Source organism: Eleginops maclovinus, chromosome 5 (genome assembly GCF_036324505.1).
Source record: "Eleginops maclovinus isolate JMC-PN-2008 ecotype Puerto Natales chromosome 5, JC_Emac_rtc_rv5, whole genome shotgun sequence".
Classification (NCBI taxonomy): Eukaryota; Metazoa; Chordata; class Actinopteri; order Perciformes; family Eleginopidae; genus Eleginops; species Eleginops maclovinus.
The window spans coordinates 28,670,469-28,687,889 of NC_086353.1; the positions used below are offsets into that span (position 1 = coordinate 28,670,469).

Below are 17,421 nucleotides of genomic sequence, written 5' to 3' on the forward strand. Positions count from 1 at the left end.
CCTCAGAAGCAAATTGCAGCTGCTGAAAATAAAGCAGGTTCATCAGTCCTTGGCGCAAAAAACTTGTCCCCGAAGCTCCCCCTGAGGCCAATAATAATCAACATCCAATGTACAACTAAAGAGTTGGTACTGAGAGAGGTTTGGATGAAGGTGCACTAGGAAACACTAGGTGTCTCTATTTTGATCATGACTATGCAGTTGAAATGGTTAGGCAGTGCAGGGAATACAACAACATGTAGAGAGTCCTTTAAGAAACACACAAACATGCAGATCCACTGGGAGACGGGGACCCACGTAAACAGCAGCACACAGGAGGCATGACTGAAGCTGAGTGAACGAGAGTAGCATCTCCAATCACCGACTGAACATCCATTGGGCATAGTTTTGTGATGTACATTCTTCTAAGATGGCGCCGAGGATGGCTGCCGTGTCTCGAGCTCCTCACCAACTGCACATTTTAGTGTTTTTATTGTTTTACTTTGTTGGTTGTTTTTAACTTTTTTTGCGACATGCAAACCGCCCAAGCAAGCCCTATCATCAAATATGATAGAGAACAACTTTTACACATCAGGTCGCTGGTGGACAGCAATAATCCACCACGACCTGCAAACAATGGAGAGCCTCTGTGTTTACATGCTGGAGCTCTACCTGTGGAGCGCAGGAGGAAAAGACGGCGAGGATCCCAGGCCGGGGTCCTGGTCAGGCTGAGGAAACGTGAAAACAGGCCTCCTCTACCGAGTTTACTTCTGGCAAATGTCCAATCCCTGGATAGTAAGCTACAACCTGTAATGTTTTGGTTTTCACGGAGACTTGGCTCGACCCCTCGATACCGGACGCCGCCATTGCTCCACACGGATTCTCCATTCATCGCCAGGACCGGACAATAAACTCAGGGAAGAGCAAGGGAGGAGGTATGTGCTTCATGATTAACAACAAGTAGTGCTCAGATGTGGAAATCATTTCTTCGGGCTGTTCTCCCAGCCTAGAGCACACCATGATCGGATGCCGGCCTTTTCCTCTGCCCAGGGAGTTCCTATCTGTTGTTTTAACAGCAGTGTATTTTTCGCCGCACGCTGACAACAACACACCGCTGGAGGAGCTGTATGGGAGTATCGGAAGGACAGAGACTTCACGGCCAGAGGCCGCATTTATTGTGGCCGGGGATTTGAAGAGAGCCAACATGAAGAAAGTCCTGCCTGAATACTATCAGCAAGTCAGCTGCCCCACGCGCGGTGGAAACACACTGGACCATGTTTACACTCCTTTCCGGCATGGATATAAAGCCCTCCCCCGCCCTCACTTCGGCAAGTCAGACCACATATCTTTTCTTCTGCTCCCCGTTTACCGACAGAGACTGAAGAGAGACTGACCTGTGAGGAACTGCTTTGGCATCACGGAGTGGTGTGTGTTTGAGGAGGACGCTATAAACACACACAGTGACGCAGTCATTTGCTACATCAATAAATGCATCGATGACGTGGTGCCGCGGATTAATGTACGGACATTCCCAAATGAGAAGCCCTGGATAAACGGCGAGGTCCGAGCTAAACTTAAAGCACGGGCCATCGTGCACAGCGGCGGTGATTTGGATGAGTACAGGAATTCCAGGTATGCACTCCGGAGAGCTATTAGCAGTGCTAAAAGACAATACAGGGACAAGGTGGAGTCTAACTACAAGGGCTCCAACGCCACAAACATGTGGTCTGGACTAAAAACAATAACAGACTACAAAAGGACAACGAGTGGTGCTGAGCAGAGATGGGAGTAAGTCACACATATGCAAGTCTCAGGCAAGTCTCAAGTCTTAACCTTCAAGTCTCAAGCAAGTCCCAAGTCATTTTTGTGAGAGTCGAGTCAAGTCAAGTCATAGCTTAGGTCAAGCAAGTCACAAGTCAAGTCATAGAAATATAATAAGCTGGAAGACAACTGTCTTAAAACTTTAAAAGTCTGCAGCCTAAGTTTTATGTAGCCCTCCTTTGCACAAAAGGGCTAACAAATAGAGGAAGGGGATATAAGGCTAAAGAATAATTATAAATACTCACTAGGACCAGCAGGATCAGAATTACTAGGAACGACTACAGGGCCTGGTGTACCAAACAATAATTACCAGACAGAGTACTCAACACAGTAGTTTATCTTGGGAACAGCAGCAAACCACTTCCTTTTATTTACAACCATTTTTTCAATATGTTGCAAAAGACAGTCCTTTTTTTTAATATGTTGCAAAAGACAGTCCTTTTTTTTAATATGTTGCAAAAGACAGTCCTTTTTTTTAATATGTTGCAAAAGACTGTCCTTTTTTTTAATGTGTTGCTGTGGTGTATTAAATCTGGGGTGATATACAAAGGTAGATACTCTCTGAGGACAAAGGTTGGGTAAGAGGAATATGGGGAAAAAACAAACTTCTGACATGCGTCAGGGGGCCCCTATGAATGGACCTATGTCCCCTTAGGGTGGCACACATTGTTAATGATTACCTCAGGTGAGCACACACACACTTTGGATGTACACATATTTTCTTCTATAAATGGCATGCACAAAGACAGTTCGGGGGGACTTCCACAATTGGCTCTGGGACCCCGCATCGCCCGTGTTGGTGTATGATACTATGCTGTTGTAATAAACCTTATTATATACAAGCTGGTGTAAGATATACTTCAGACTTGGCGTCACGAACTTGACCGTCTTGCAATCGTCAGGCGACTATACAACACATCTCCTGCCAAGGCGTCACAGTCCGGTGAGCATTTGTGGGGTTGGATGTGAGGTGTTGCTCTGGCTCGCACCGGGCGAACTGATGTGTAGGGATATGCCATGTTTGTGTTGATGTTGGAGTGAGACTCCGTTCTAAATTGGGGATTTATTGCGTAGTGCACGACGCAATAGGGGGGAGTGTATGGACGTAAGAGAAGTAGAGAAACAGGAATAGGAAGGAATATAGGTATAAATAAAGGATGTGAAGTTAAAAGCAAAAGGGTAGAATAAGCCTAATTAGTAACGAAAAAGGGAGCTACATAACGGTGCAAGATTAACGAAGACGGGCCCCCAGCTTCTTAACGGTAAGACATTTGTAAAGTAGACACTGCGTGAAAATTGACTTTGAAAGATAGTCAGATTTGGAAGGTAAGGTAAATAACCCTGGGCCCAGGGCAATTGGTCAACGGTAAAAATATAGAAAGGAATAAGGATAAAGGAAATAAAAGGAAAAAATAGCCGCGGATTTGGATAAAGCCCTCAGAAGAGGCGATGTTAGATGGGCCTAAAAATCCTGAAAAGTTACTAGGTTGATTTTTTGGGTCTGTTCTGGGAACTGGGTGTAGAATAGAAATGCATTGGTTTCTATTTGGCATTTGTTGACGAACAAATGTTGGGATTAGTCATTTGAGTATTTTACACCTATTAAGGTAGCAGAAATTTAGAAATAAAGGAATAATAGGAGCGGCAAGGAAAAGCATGCTATAGGGAAATGTATGAACAATTTCTCTGGGTGAAAGTTAGGATTGAATGCATACTGTGTGTTTGGAAGAATGCTGAATTTATGGGGTGCTGGACGGAGCTGGGCTCTGCTGCATCTGTGTGTGTGAAGGGTATTCTGCCCTAGCCGTTACGTGCTTGGAACAGTTCGGCAGATAGATAACTAAAAAGATGAGTGAGGCTCCAGAATTTCCTTTGCATAGAGTTTTACTGAAGTACAGCATTCAATCTTTCCTTAAAACTAAAAGTAAGCACAAAACATAAAATTACCATGTGTCAAATTGCTACACAAAATCACCACGAGCTACATACAAAATGATAGCGACGAGCTACATGAAAACGATAGCCACGAGCTACATGAAATTAGCAGGCTAGTTCAGGGCCGGGGTGGGCCATTTTCTCAGTCCGGGAATTTAATTCAAATTCAGGCCACTCTGATATGGAGGAGGAATTTGAGTCCATGAAAAGATAAAACAAACAAAAAACAATTCTCTCTCAATGCTTTTTATTTGTTTTAAACAAAGGTATATAATACTTTGCGTCACTTTAACAATATATAATTCAAATTCAAATAAAATAAAGATAATCATAAGAAGAAAAGTTATTTCACAAATCAAAGTTATTTCAAAAATCAAACTGCACATACTGTATTTAAGATTAAAACAGCAAAAGTTTCCTCAGCAAAGTGCTTGTCTTTGCGAATTCGTTAATGACAGTGTCATTGTCAATGGACATCAAAATGTCCTTTTCAACACACATGAGCATAAATGCATCAAGGAATTCCTGCGACATTGAGCTTCGTAGCCTGGTTTTCACACATTTTAAGGCAGAGAAGCCCCACTCGCATGCAACCTGGGTGGTTGAAAGAGTCAAGAGAAACTTATAAGCCAACCCGATTACATGGTAAGCATCTGTGAGGAGGTTATATTGTGTGAGGATCAAGTAAACGCAGATAGCACAGTTTTTGCAAGAAGAGCATGTCCTGCTCTCCAGCTCAAATTCTGGTTCCATGTATGAAATTCCACTACCCTCCTCATCAGTCTGTGTGACCTCTCTTCCTGTCCTGACCACATAATCCTCCAGAGGAGACTTTTTCAGTCTCTCCCACTGGGATGCCAGGCTATACAGCTCGTCATGCAACCTGCTGACAGTCGCTCTGTCATCAAACCTCAATACACACTTGCTTAACTCTTGCAGTGCTGTACTGGGGATTCCGTTTTCCCTCAACTCAGCAAAGTTGTTTGGGTCAAGGCAAGCAAAATCTGAGGCAAGTGTTGCATTGGCTGCAAACCTCCTGTTGATACTGCCAGCAACTGTGTCCAGAATAACATTATGGACCTTGACCTCAAATGCAGTATAAGGTGAGACTGGTGGGTCATCTTCCTGGAGCTCTCCTGGCATTCTTTTCTTTTTTCTGAGTCGTTTTTCTGGGAGAGAACTCTCCACAACAAGTTCACTGTCTGCCTCTTCCAGTTTCTTGTTGGCCCAACTCACAAACACATCAGCTGCTCCTTTAACTCCCTCAAAGTCCCTGGCAAATGTTTTGAGGCTTTCCAATGACTTTAACCACATCAACAATGCGTTCCATTACCTGGCGCTTCTGTTTAACTTTCTCATGATGTAAAGACATCTGTTTGCCTGCCAAAAGGCTGTTTACATTTGCATCTTTAGCCATCAGAAAGTAAGCATCTGCACAATTCCTATGTATCTTACTTTGTTCATGCTCTTCAATGCGCTGATGGATATGTTTCCATGCCTTCATACCACCCTTAATGAAGGGATTGTTTGTTTTAGCAGGTGGCGCAAATGCCAAACAAACAGAACAGTACAGTGATTCTGTTTTGTCACTGAAAGTCAACCATTTGCGGTTGGTGCCTTGTTTGTTGTAGAACACTTTGGCTACAGGGGGTGTTGTGGGCTGCTGAGGATGGAAACTAAAAAACATTTGTAGGTCTTGTCTCTGAGGACGAGAAAAATAATCAAATGCCTCCTCATCTATGCTATTGGCTGCCTGTGAGATCTCCTGCTGCACTCCTGCTGTTTCTAAGGTTCCTCGAGCCTCCCTCTCAACATCTGACTCTCCTATATTATAGCCAGAGGTTGCGCTAGACTTTTTCATTGTCCGTCATTTTGACGGGCAGGGTCGTAAAAAATCCGTCATTGTCCATTATTATCTGTCATTGTATTTTAACTTTTAAATGGTTATATTAGGCCTAAGCCATAATGCTTATATTTAATAGCCTCAATTGTTTTTTATTGACTTATTGTCATAAAAAAAATAATTCACAGAACAAGCGTGTTTTAATAATAATTATTTATTATGCATTTCTTTCTGACGATCAGAACTTTTTCAGCTGTGAAAACATAGCGGCTGTGCCTTAGAACGATGGGCTATTTTAGCCGAACGAAGTCAATTATAGTGAAAATACAAACAGCTCAAGCAGCTCAAACTTTCCTTCTTGGCCGCATGGATTTGAACAGTGCGCTTGCCTGCGTGTAATCAAAAGTGTCAATGGATTCTGCTGCCGAGGCGATTGACATTAAATGCTGCGCCTTTGCCTCCGACAGACGACTTCTCGTGGCGGTTTTTATTTTATTTTGAAGGCTGAACCCCCGCTCAGCTGCAACACTAGACACTGGGATAACCAGCGCCACCTCAGCCAACGCTCTAAAATCGGGAAACATTTCCCCTAGCGAAGTGATGAGCAGCCGACAGGAGCCCCTGAACGAGGGATTTCCCGACCCTGCCAGCACTCTCTTCATCGGGAGAAAATCCCTCTGCATGCGGTCATTTTCAACCAGTGGTGCAGCTGCACCCCGCGGTGACCCGTATTGGTCACAGACGCGCTCCAATGCCTCTAGTCCGTGAGTCTTCAACGCGCTGTCAGCTGTGGGATAGCGCGAGGCGTTGAGCACGGTGTCGAGATCTGCGATGATTCCCAGATGCTCTTCGGGGAATCTTTTTTTCACTGACTTGGTGATCTCTGCCAGGTATTGAGAGCGCAGCTTGGAGAAGGCCTGAGCATCTGGCTGCGTGAGGGTGATGCCACAGAATCTGCCGTCCTGTGATGCCTCGTTGAACTTTCTCTCCGCCACCCCTGGCTCACTTATCAGGTCATCCAGGCTGGCAAGTGTCATGTTGACCACTGGCTGGATGGAGGAGATGTTGACGTCCTCTTTTTGGAACGTGAGGTTCATCCTGTTGACCACAGACAGGACGTCAGTGAGGAGGTGTGTCAGGGCAGGGAATGTGGACTTCTGGAGCTGCCTCCTCAGACCCTTCGCTACCGGACAGTCTCTCGCGGCTTCCTCCTCCTCCAGCTCCAGCACCAGAGCAACCCAATTTGCCCGCATGCCCTTAACTGCCCTCTCCAGGGACAGCCAGCGCGTAGCAGATGGCTGCTTCAAACTCAGCAAGTCGTGTTCATCCATTTCTTTCTGGAGTTCCTTCAGTCTATGGGTTCGGATGGGGGAATTTTTGTAATACGTGTAGGTGTTGTTGACTGTGGTGACATAAGCATCTATCTCACGCACAGCTTTTGATGCGTCTCGGGCTGCCAGTGCCGTCCTGTGCGCACCACAGTGTATGTTTACAAGGTAGGGACAGTCATTCTGGCGCAGCTGTTGTGCGACTCCGTTTTTTCGTCCCACCATCACATTGGCCCCATCACTGCCCAACCCAACAACCCGAGACATCGCTACTCCACGACCTGAAAGCACATCTTTAATTTTTGCTGCGATGCATTCAGCTGTGCCAGAGGGTATGGCATAGTTGCCCATGAACACAGTTTCAGGCTCCCCATTCTGTTGAAGAGATAGGTACGTTATGAGCATTTTCTCAACAGTTATGTTGGTTGTTTCGTCTACTATCACCCCCACATATCTGCTGCTTGCGATGCGGTCATCTATGGCAGAGGTTATGGTCGCTGCTATCGCTTCCTCCATCTGGTATACTGTGTCATGGTGTGTGTACGTGTGTGCAGTGTTCAAGTTTGGACACCCGGCAGACTGTAAGAGATGAATCAGTTTTGGGTACTGATGGCTCGGTGTACTTGTATTTGCCATGTGTAACACAACCTTAAGTTGTGTTTTTAGTGCCTCGTTACAGGCAACCTGGGACTTTTCTACGTGCTTCTCCATCTGCACACTCTGATTGACCACCGCGCAGGATTCGATGTGGCTGTGGCTGCTTTTGTGGTCATTGAGGGCCGATTTCTGGATGGTCGTGCAGCCCTTAACAAATCCATTGTTCGCTTTTGCCCTTCTGCAGATGTCGCAAAACATTTTGCCTCCTTCTGCCCTCAGCCAAGTAAACTCCCTCTCCCACTGAACCCTGTACTCCCGCCTGACCTCCTTCCCGCTGCTTGTTGCTTTCGCTCCCGGGGCCGCTGACAGAACAGCCGTTACTGCAGGTCCCCCTTCTTCATTATCCTCCAGTACATCACTCCCTCTCTTCTCTCCTCTCTCAAGACCACCGGAGCTGGGCTTTTTAAAAAATCCTGTTACACTAAGCTGCCGTGACATCTTGCTACACCTTATCGTAACACTGATTTTTATTTTAAAGGGCTGTGATCGTAATGCTGATCTTAACTTGTGATGCTGACCGTATACTCTATCCGGATAGACAACGAATGCACGAGCGATGAAAGAGATGACAGCTAATGAACGGCTAATAATTAGCTCATTAATATGCACGAGCACGCCACCAACAGGTCAGGAGTGAAGGCTACCGGTAGCGATTCATTAGTCTATCTGTCAAAGTAACGGACGGCCATCGGATTCTGCCGTAGGATAAGATGTCCACCCCTTGCACAATGTAGGCCTACATGTTGGTTTGTTTGCCTGTACTTTCATTAAAATGATCGCAGATATTTGAGCAACCGTGATCCTAGGCGTCCTTAACAAAAACAGCACTGATCACGTACAGGAGACAGCGAAGTGACACAAACGACTCAATGCATCTCTTTTAAATAGCAAAATTACGCCCACATGCTTTCTGCAGATGATTGAGAAGGGGAAACAGCCCACTGAAACAGGTAGATAGCCTACACTACTGCAGCCATAGGCTACATCTCAGACTGTGCTAATGGCACAGACCGCTAATGGTTTTAAATCGGAGCATGGCTTTGAGTGCGATGGAGCTGAACTTGCGCAGCTGGCTACAATGTATCGACCCACTGAACACCAGAACAGCCGTAACGTCGGCTCAGATTGAAAGTTGGTGTCGGCAATGAAGCTTATGCAGAGTAAGAAAACTGTCACAACTTGCCTGGTATTTCAATTGTGATTTTTATTGTTGTGTTTATTATTGGTAATGATCATTGTAAAAATCTGTCAAAATGACGGACGGCCTTCAGATTTTTCCGTCATAGCTAAAAAATATCCGTCAATGACGGACATTTGTCGGTTAACGCGACCTCTGATTATAGCAATTAGTCACATAGACAATTATTGATTAATTATTGATTGAAGTGATTACTTATTTCATTTGGGCTTATTTTGATGCATTTCAAGTAATTAGTTCGTTTTAAATCCTGCTACCTGTTTCCTCTGTGGTCCTGGCCTCTCCATGCCTACTGCATTCTCCTTCAGACTGCACCTGATCCTCTGAGGCTACAGAAAATGTTCATTAAGAGTTGTCTATGTTGCTAGAAAACATGACACACTTTATTTATCCTTTTATTCACTGATTAATTCATTTATTTATTTACTGTAATTGTGGTTGTGTTAAATGATTTGCATGATTTAGTCTACCACCCTACCATGGTTTTCTTCTCTATGCCAATATTTTACATCACAAATGTCTATCTTGACTAACTACAGTATCTTCCTCTACCTGGCCCTTCAGTAGTCGTGCCCTCCTTGGGATCATCAGTAGCACTGGAAGTGGTCTGCTGAGCTGTTGCTAGAAAACAATCGATAACAATAAAAAAATATATTTAATAGTGAGTTGATAACCACAGTGTGCGCGCCTCTGTGGAAATGCACGATATGACGGCGAGACGAAAAAGGTTACAGTTGCAGAGGAGATAAGCGTGACAGCACATTTGAAACTGTTTGTCAAAAAATGGAAAAATGGAATGTAAAGCAAGTGTTCGGTTCGTTTACACACAGCAAGCACGGGACGTGAACATCTCTGCATCTGCATTCGTGCTCAGTCCGAAATGGATAGAAATCGACAAGAAAACAGATTCTTCCTTTCACATCAAAGCGTCGTGCCCCGCGCGGTGTCCGGATAAGTGCTCATTGCAACTTGAAAATAGAACAGTCTATTCCCTGCACGGGTCTTGAACATGAAAGATGATGCTGATTCCCGCGGATAGAACGCGCGTGCAGACTCTCCAGTAATTCAAAAAGGCAACTAAACACCCCAACGTGCTCGCGCTGCCCCTGTTCCTGCACACGCGAACCATGTACAATATTTGCATACAGCACTTCTAAATAATTATATTTATTTTAATTGCATGTTTGAGATGCATTTAATAACAAATATCAAACAACAAATGTGATCGTCCCTATTTAATATTGCGTTAGTAACCACATGTGCGCGCCTGTGGGAATGCAGGCTACAGTTGATGAGGAGATACAGTGCGATAAAGCGTTAAGCAATTGTTCATCAGAACTGGAATGTAAAGAAAGTGTTCGGTTCTTCTTTGAATATAGGAATACACTTCTAAATCATGTAAATTGTGAGATTTTACATATTTAACAACAAAAGCAGTCAGATGACAGTTGAGTTGCAAACGTTCGCCACGTTATAGCCTATTTGATCAAATTCACAACCAGGCCTATTATCCATATCTCTCAGTAACCTACCAGCTTGTCTTGAGAACATATCTGTCAATTTGGCACATTTGGCTGCCACCTCCTGTCTTTTTTTAAGCTTAGCCCTCTCCGTTCCACCTGGCCTCTTTCTACCCTCCATCACTGACGCGCTCTGTTTCGCGCCGTTGTTATTTAAAAGACGAGCCGTGGGCCAAACCATCTGAAACATTTGGGAGGAGAGAATTCCCTTACATGGTAGAACCTATTTAATCTGCTGTGATGCAGCAGGCGGCTGCGCTGCAATGGTGAATTTATGCAGACTACAGTTGAATTGATATTAATGCAAGAATAAGATAAGTGACAAAAATTAGTTACAACTATTTTCCCCATGGGCCAATCAGGCCAGGTCGATGGTTTGGGCCGGGAAAGGTCCCGGATAATACCATTGCCACCCCGGCATTGGGCTAGTTACATTAACACCTCTCAATACAATAGAGCTCCTGCAGATGATGTCATATATGCTGGTCACGTGACGAGATACGACAGGGGCAGCCATTTTGGCAGTCATCGCGGCAGTAAATTGACAGGCACTGGCAGACTGTCAAGGATGGTGGATAACTGCTGTGCACCAGGTTGCACAAATAGGCGTGGGAAAAAGAAAGGTGTATCGTATTATCGCATTCCTAAAGACGCGGAGAGGAGGGAGAAGTGGATTGGAGCGATTAAAAGAGCCAGGAGCCTTCAGAAAAAGACTGAAAGATGGGACCCCCCCGGCCGTTGGCTTTCGCTTATGCAGTGATCACTTCATATCAGGTGGGTGAAGGAATACAGTACAATGCTACAAAAAGTTTCTGGTCAGTTTAATTAAATTTAATTAGTTTAATTTAAGAAGTAGCACCCAGTTATTATAGCTAACGGACACTGTGATGTCCCTTTTTAACTCAACAAGTGTGGCTCTGGCGCAGCCTAGCCAGTTAGCAAGTTAGCTTGTAGCAAGCTAGTGGTAAACAAACCCGTGTTGAAATATTCCTTCTTATTTTGTAGGGAGAAAGAGTGATAATCCGTTGAGTCCGGATTTTATCCCCTCAATTTTCGATTACCTTCCATCTCCAGAGAAGAGGAGACATAAAACGAGACTGGAGGTTTTTAACAGAAGGCAGAAGGCTAAACTGCACAAAGTAGAGCAGTGATGATGCCGAAGTTTTTGGATGTAAGACTCCACAGTTGAATGTTGTTTACGAAGCCGGACTGACACCATTTGTAAGCCTCCAAGCTTTTGTACGCTCTGAGGGAGTCTCCTGAGTACACTGATGGAAAGCTTACAAGATAGCTGTGGATGTCTGCGTAGCGCAAGTCGGGTACATCGTCTTCAGAGCAGGAGGTTATGCTCTTGAAAAGCACACCGGGTGAATTATATGGGTCGCTTATATTTAATCTCTCTAATTTTGTACTATAAAGCCGAATTTCACTTGAATTAAAATGAGAAGTATACTCGCTCGGTAAGAAAACACTGGCACCGGTGGTCATGTTGACTGCCAAAATGGTGGCTCCCAACCAAAAGTCACGTGACCGCAGGAGCTCTATAGCACCGTTTAAACAACTAACAACTAATTTGCTCGACATGCTACATAAATGAATATATTATAATATAGTATATAATATATTTAATGGATATTTAGTATAGCAACAAATTTACGGACGTCTCTACTCCTGGGATCTGACCGTGGGAACTACTTGTGCTGAACTGAACTCGTTATGACTTACGAGGCGAAATAAAGGCACTTATGGTGCAATACCGAGGTACACCAGTAGGTGTCCTTCTTGTTACAGGGAAAACAGCTTTGGCTACATAACATCAGAAGCATAATAGATAAAGACAGAACAAAGGGCTAAAATTAGCCCAACGTTTGAGGGAGGGATACCGAGGAGAGAAGAGAGTCAGTAAAATCCAGGAAAAGGATTCTGTGTACTGTTAAAACATATGAGCCTCTTTGAAGAAGATGTTTTGATTTCGTACTAGTAAAATATATGAGCCTCCAAGAAGAGGACATTTTGAAACACTAAAAAATATATGTAAGTACATATATGAACTTTTTCTCAGAAGATTTCTATTTGGCTAAAACTGATGAGCTTTCTGGGGAACATTTTTGAATTTGCTACAAATAATGAGTCTCTGTTAAGGGAACATTTTAAAATTGGTTAAAGTGTATGAGCCCCCAGAAAATACGTTTATGATTGTGAAGAAAAGTGGAGAGAGCGTTTGAGATATTTATATGCCTATGCAGGACCACAAAGTAACTTTTTGAAGTAATATACAAACGCTGGTTATCTATTGAGTTTGTCTTTGCCAAACAAAGACCTGCAACTTCAATTTCCTTTTTCTGTTGGAGTTTGGTTGGGAAAAGGGGGGTCTCCTCCTTCCTCCCCATCATCTGTATGTGAGGGAGCTGAAACGCAGAGAAGGGGCTGCAGAGGACGTGAAAACCTGGCCAGGATCCGATAAGGACTGAGGATTGCTGACTACAGAGGGTGCAGCACTAATCCAGTCTGAATCTAGGCCAGTACAGTTCTTATCCACAACTCTTCTATACCTGCTTTTTGACTTTATTCAAGTAGGTTCATTTATAGTTACCATCACTGATATGCCTTTGGTGTACTTTCATGTAGTTTATTATATGAGTATTTAAACACTTCTAAACAGAATTGGGGTTAATAAATTGCAGGATTTGCATTCACGAGTATACCTGCTGTAGTTGGTTTGGAATAAGGATTGGCAACAGACTGAGTACAAGCATTTTAAATAGTTATCAGAGTGGTAGGTTTTGGAGCTTGACTCTGTTGGGAGCGCATGGGCATGGATTATTTGTTGTCGGTTCAGGCTGTGGTACCTGTGGCTTTGTTGTGGTGGCTTTGTTTTTATGGAAATAAGCTGTTCAGTCCCTTACAGTGGGACATTCCTTTATATCTTTTTCCATTGAAATACTAGCTTACAATCGAGTAATGAATTGAGTGCACAACACCTAACATTGATTGATTGATTGATTAGTTGATTAGTTTTTCGATTGATTGATTGGTTGATTGATTGGTTTAATTGAGTAGATTTTTTATGGAAAAATTGATAATAAAATAAATAAAAAGAGAGGGAGAAGTGATTACAATAGCTTTAAGTAGTTTAAAAGTTTCAGCAATAGGGTTAATTTAGGATTTGGGAACGTAAAACACTTGTCAAAATGAAGAAAAAGAACATTAAAACTACCAATCCAAATGTAACTACTCCTGGGGATGTAGTACAGAAGAATAATCCTTTAATTAAAGGTATTGAAAAGATGTCTGAGAAATGGCACAAACGTTGGCCTGATATTGAACAACCATGGCCAGCGGAAAGGACGCTTAACCTCGATGAAATCAAAACAATGCAGGTGCTCGTTTCTACCTACAAAACTGACCAAAAGAAGGGCAAGAAAGGGAGGCAACGTAAAGAAAAGAGACAGATAGAGCTCGGCATTCTTCAGCTGTTTGAAAATGAGGGACAGAAACGGTTAAAAGTAACAAAAGTTAAGAATGAGAGAGGCGCGGAAGTAATTCGGAAAAATGCGAAGGAAATACAAAAACTGGCAGCGGAAATTAATGCACCTTTTTCGCATACGGAACCAATAAAGAGCCCTCCACCTTATAAGAAAGAGTCGACCATTGAGGAAGTCTATCCCCAACTCCCAGTGATCAGCCAAAGGGGTGGTTACCGCATCCGAGATGAAGATGACCAAGTAATAGAAATGGGACGAGCGAAAACAACTATAAGAATGTATCCAAGTGCCAAAAGTAAGAAGAAAACGACCCGGTTGGAAACAGGGGGGAAACTGAGGATGAGGAGAATAAAGTCCGAGGATGATGACCAGAGTGATCAAGAAGAGGCTAGGGGCGGATATGACCCTGCAGTCAGGCGGATGCTGGCTAAAGCGGAAAAGAGAGGAGATAACACAGAGACAGAAGAGGACTCGAGAGATGATGAGTCTAGTGAATGTGAGATTGGAGACAATGATGAATATTCAGGGGGCGAGGGCCCCTCGACGTCAGTAGGATTTGAACCTACAATTTCCAGTACTACAAGGAAGGAAGACAGAAAGAAGGTTATAAAACAGATGGAAGAAATGATTGACGAAAGTATAGCGGCTTTGGAGTTAGCCACTACATCAGAACGTAAAAGAAAGTTGATATGCCGCATAGAAGAATTGCGGACGGAGAAGAAAGAGCTGCAAGGAAAACAATCCCGAGAATCAAATGCAAGATATTCACTTCGCCCAAGAAAAGGAACACTTAAGAAGATGCTTCCTGTAATAGTTCGTGGACAGAATTTGGAGTACAAGCCTTGGCAGAATACCGATATGTCAGACATAATGGAGAAGTTGCGTACTCTTCAGGATGGAGCACATCCGTGGACTTCAAAGATGGATGAGCTCATGGTGGGAACACAATTCGCCATGGGGGATATCAAGAGATTGTTAGTTAACCTTCTTAGGGTTCCAGCTATGGAAGAGATTTTACAGAGAGATGGACTTAACCGATATGTGGGAACTGCTGTAAACGATCCAGAGCTGTTTTCGGCAAATAGAGCTTGAGTGTGGAGAGCACTGAGAGATACATTTCCAACAAATATACACCCTGACAATGTTCTTATTGAACCACTGGGGCAACAAGAAAATCCAAGGGCCTATGTGTCAAGAGCCATTCAAAAGTGGAGAAACATTACTGGAAATGACCCGGATTTAGGTCGAATTGAGCAGTCAATTTTACGAGCCAAAATACTGAAGGGGCTTCCTCAGCCAGTGAGGAGTAAACTAGCCGAAGTGGTTGGTCTTGGAAGCATGACGAAGAGTGTTTATATGGACCATATAGCGCATCAGGTGGAGCTACACAGGAAGAAGGAAAGCGATCAGAAAGAACAGGATCAAGAGATCCGCCAAAAACTCAACCAAGTGCAGTTGATGGATACCAAGGAGAGAAGAGAAGGATGTTGATTCATCTGGGACAGCTCAGGAGGTTAATCTAGATCTGGAAGAGGAGTTTGTTGATTTTGATAGGAGGCAATACATAGGAATCAATCTATCATAGATAATGTGGTCCAACTTCCTTCTCAGCTTGAAATCTTAACACCTGCTGTAACTCCTCACAAATCCTTTCACCAGTATGTGATCCTTTAAAACGGCAGCATGCCAGTAAAGCCGACTTCAAGGAGAGGGACTCATCAGCTCAAGTCATCAGCCAGTGTACTGTTACCCCAAATAACCCCCTCATCTGTCTGTCGGACCATATATCTACAGTTGCCGACACACTATCTGCATTTCCTAGGTCTGATTTTAGCTTCATCCGTCGCTCAGCCACTACCTCATCCAGCTTCGTGGTTATTGTCCTGCGGCTCACAGGGGCGTACCTGCTGTCCACTACAGTCAAAAAGTGCTGAAAGCTTGGGTGTTCAATTATGGATAGTGGCAGGTTGCAGTCAATTATCAGATCCGACAGGATTGAAGAAGAAGAAGAAGAAGAAGAAGAAGAAGAAGAAGAAGAAGAAGAAGAAGAAGAAGAAGACATTGAGTTGCTGATGGCTCTCTGCTGTGGATGATTAAAGTTGTAGGTATTGCTTGGAGTTCTTGAAGTAATAAACTGCGATATCATTGGCTGAGTGGTGTCAAATGTGTCCTTAGTAGTGATGTACTCTTCAAATCTAGACAGAGGGGAGAAGTGAAAAAAAACTACTTTTAGCTCATGCTTTCATTGCATAATATTCCATTAATAAATACCATACGGAAATGAAATGGAGACACTTATATACTACGATTTACTCTTGAAAGTGGCCCATTTCTCATTTATGTCATACATCTCTCATATATCATATACTTATACATACATTTACAGTAATAGGGTTTGTGCATGTTGTTTGGCTGTTATACTTTATATATATATGATTTAACCCAAAAAAAAGCAGCTAGCGCTAACAAACTAACAGCTAAATTGATGTGGTAGACTTTGGACTAGCAACTAGCGCTAGCTAGACCTGATCTGCCAAGTGAATCAATCTGGCAATTTCAGATAGGCTACCGTATTTCAGTCAAATTGTCTGTTATTTGATAGGCGGGATCAATATGAAACTAAGTCAACATGATTAAAACTTAATGTGATGCAAACAGTAAGCTCTTGTCACGTTTGACTGATGGAGATGGGATGTTAGCTGCCAGCTAACGTTAGATTAAAAATAATGTGAAATTAGCTAGAGACATTACTTACTTTTCTTTGTGTAGTCGGAAATGGCGGATGAAATTTGACGTGGTGCTGGATGTGTCGGATATTTTTGCGCTGCACACGGCAAATTGTTTCTTTTGTTGAGTTGAATAGTCTTTAAATCCAAATTTTATGATTTTGGGAACACTGGCTGCAGTATCAGCAGAACTGGTAGCACCTTCCATCTTCCAAACCCCGACCGCTCTACTGTAGATGGCGGGCGCATCACCTAGTAGAGATTACTGGTTGCCAGGTTCGCCCACATGCAACAGGAAACATCCAATCGAAAATATTTTTTATTATTATTATTCACCAATTAACCAAGACAGCAATGACTTGTCGAGTCATTGCATGCAAGTCTAAGTCAAGTCTCAAGTCATGAGTAGCAAGTCCAAGTCAAGTCAAGTCTTTTCTCACTGTTGATCAAGCAAGTCACAAGTCCTCAATCTGGCGACTTAAGTTTGACTCGAGTCAAGTCACTAGGCTCGAGTCCCCCATCTCTGGTGCTGAGGAAGTGTCTGCATCTCTCCCAGATGAACTGAACACATTTTATGCACGCTTTGAGAGGCCCCTGGCTGTGGAGGCACAGAATGCCCAGGATCCCTGCTCACTGGTTTTAACCAGTGGAGATGTGTGTAGATCTCTGAAAAGGATCAACACACACAGGGCTCCTGGACCTGATGGCATCCCTGGCCATGCTCATAAGGTGTGTGCAGTTCAGCTGGCAGATGTGTTCACAGACATTTTCAATAGGTCACTGCTCCAGTCTGTAGTCCCCACATGTTTTAAAGAGTCCATCATTGTCCCTGTCCCCGAAAAGAAAAAACCCATCTGCCTCAATGACTACCGCCCAGTTGCACTCACCTCCATCATCCTGAAGTCAAACCTTTTATCACCTCCTCCCTCCCT

The 17,421-nt window shown here is 43.5% G+C and overlaps 2 protein-coding genes across 3 annotated transcripts in view; both read right to left on the reverse strand.

Annotated features, from left to right (window-relative positions):
* LOC134864788 (glycine receptor subunit beta-like) overlaps positions 1-17,421 on the reverse strand; it is a 151,915-nt gene that overhangs the window by 119,867 nt on the left and 14,627 nt on the right. The gene's annotated exons all lie outside the window — the stretch shown is intronic.
* On the reverse strand, positions 5,920-7,998 carry LOC134864840 (uncharacterized protein C17orf113-like). The gene has a single exon (XM_063884131.1). The coding sequence runs from the start codon at positions 7,996-7,998 to the stop codon at positions 5,920-5,922; it is 2,079 nt and encodes a 692-aa protein (XP_063740201.1).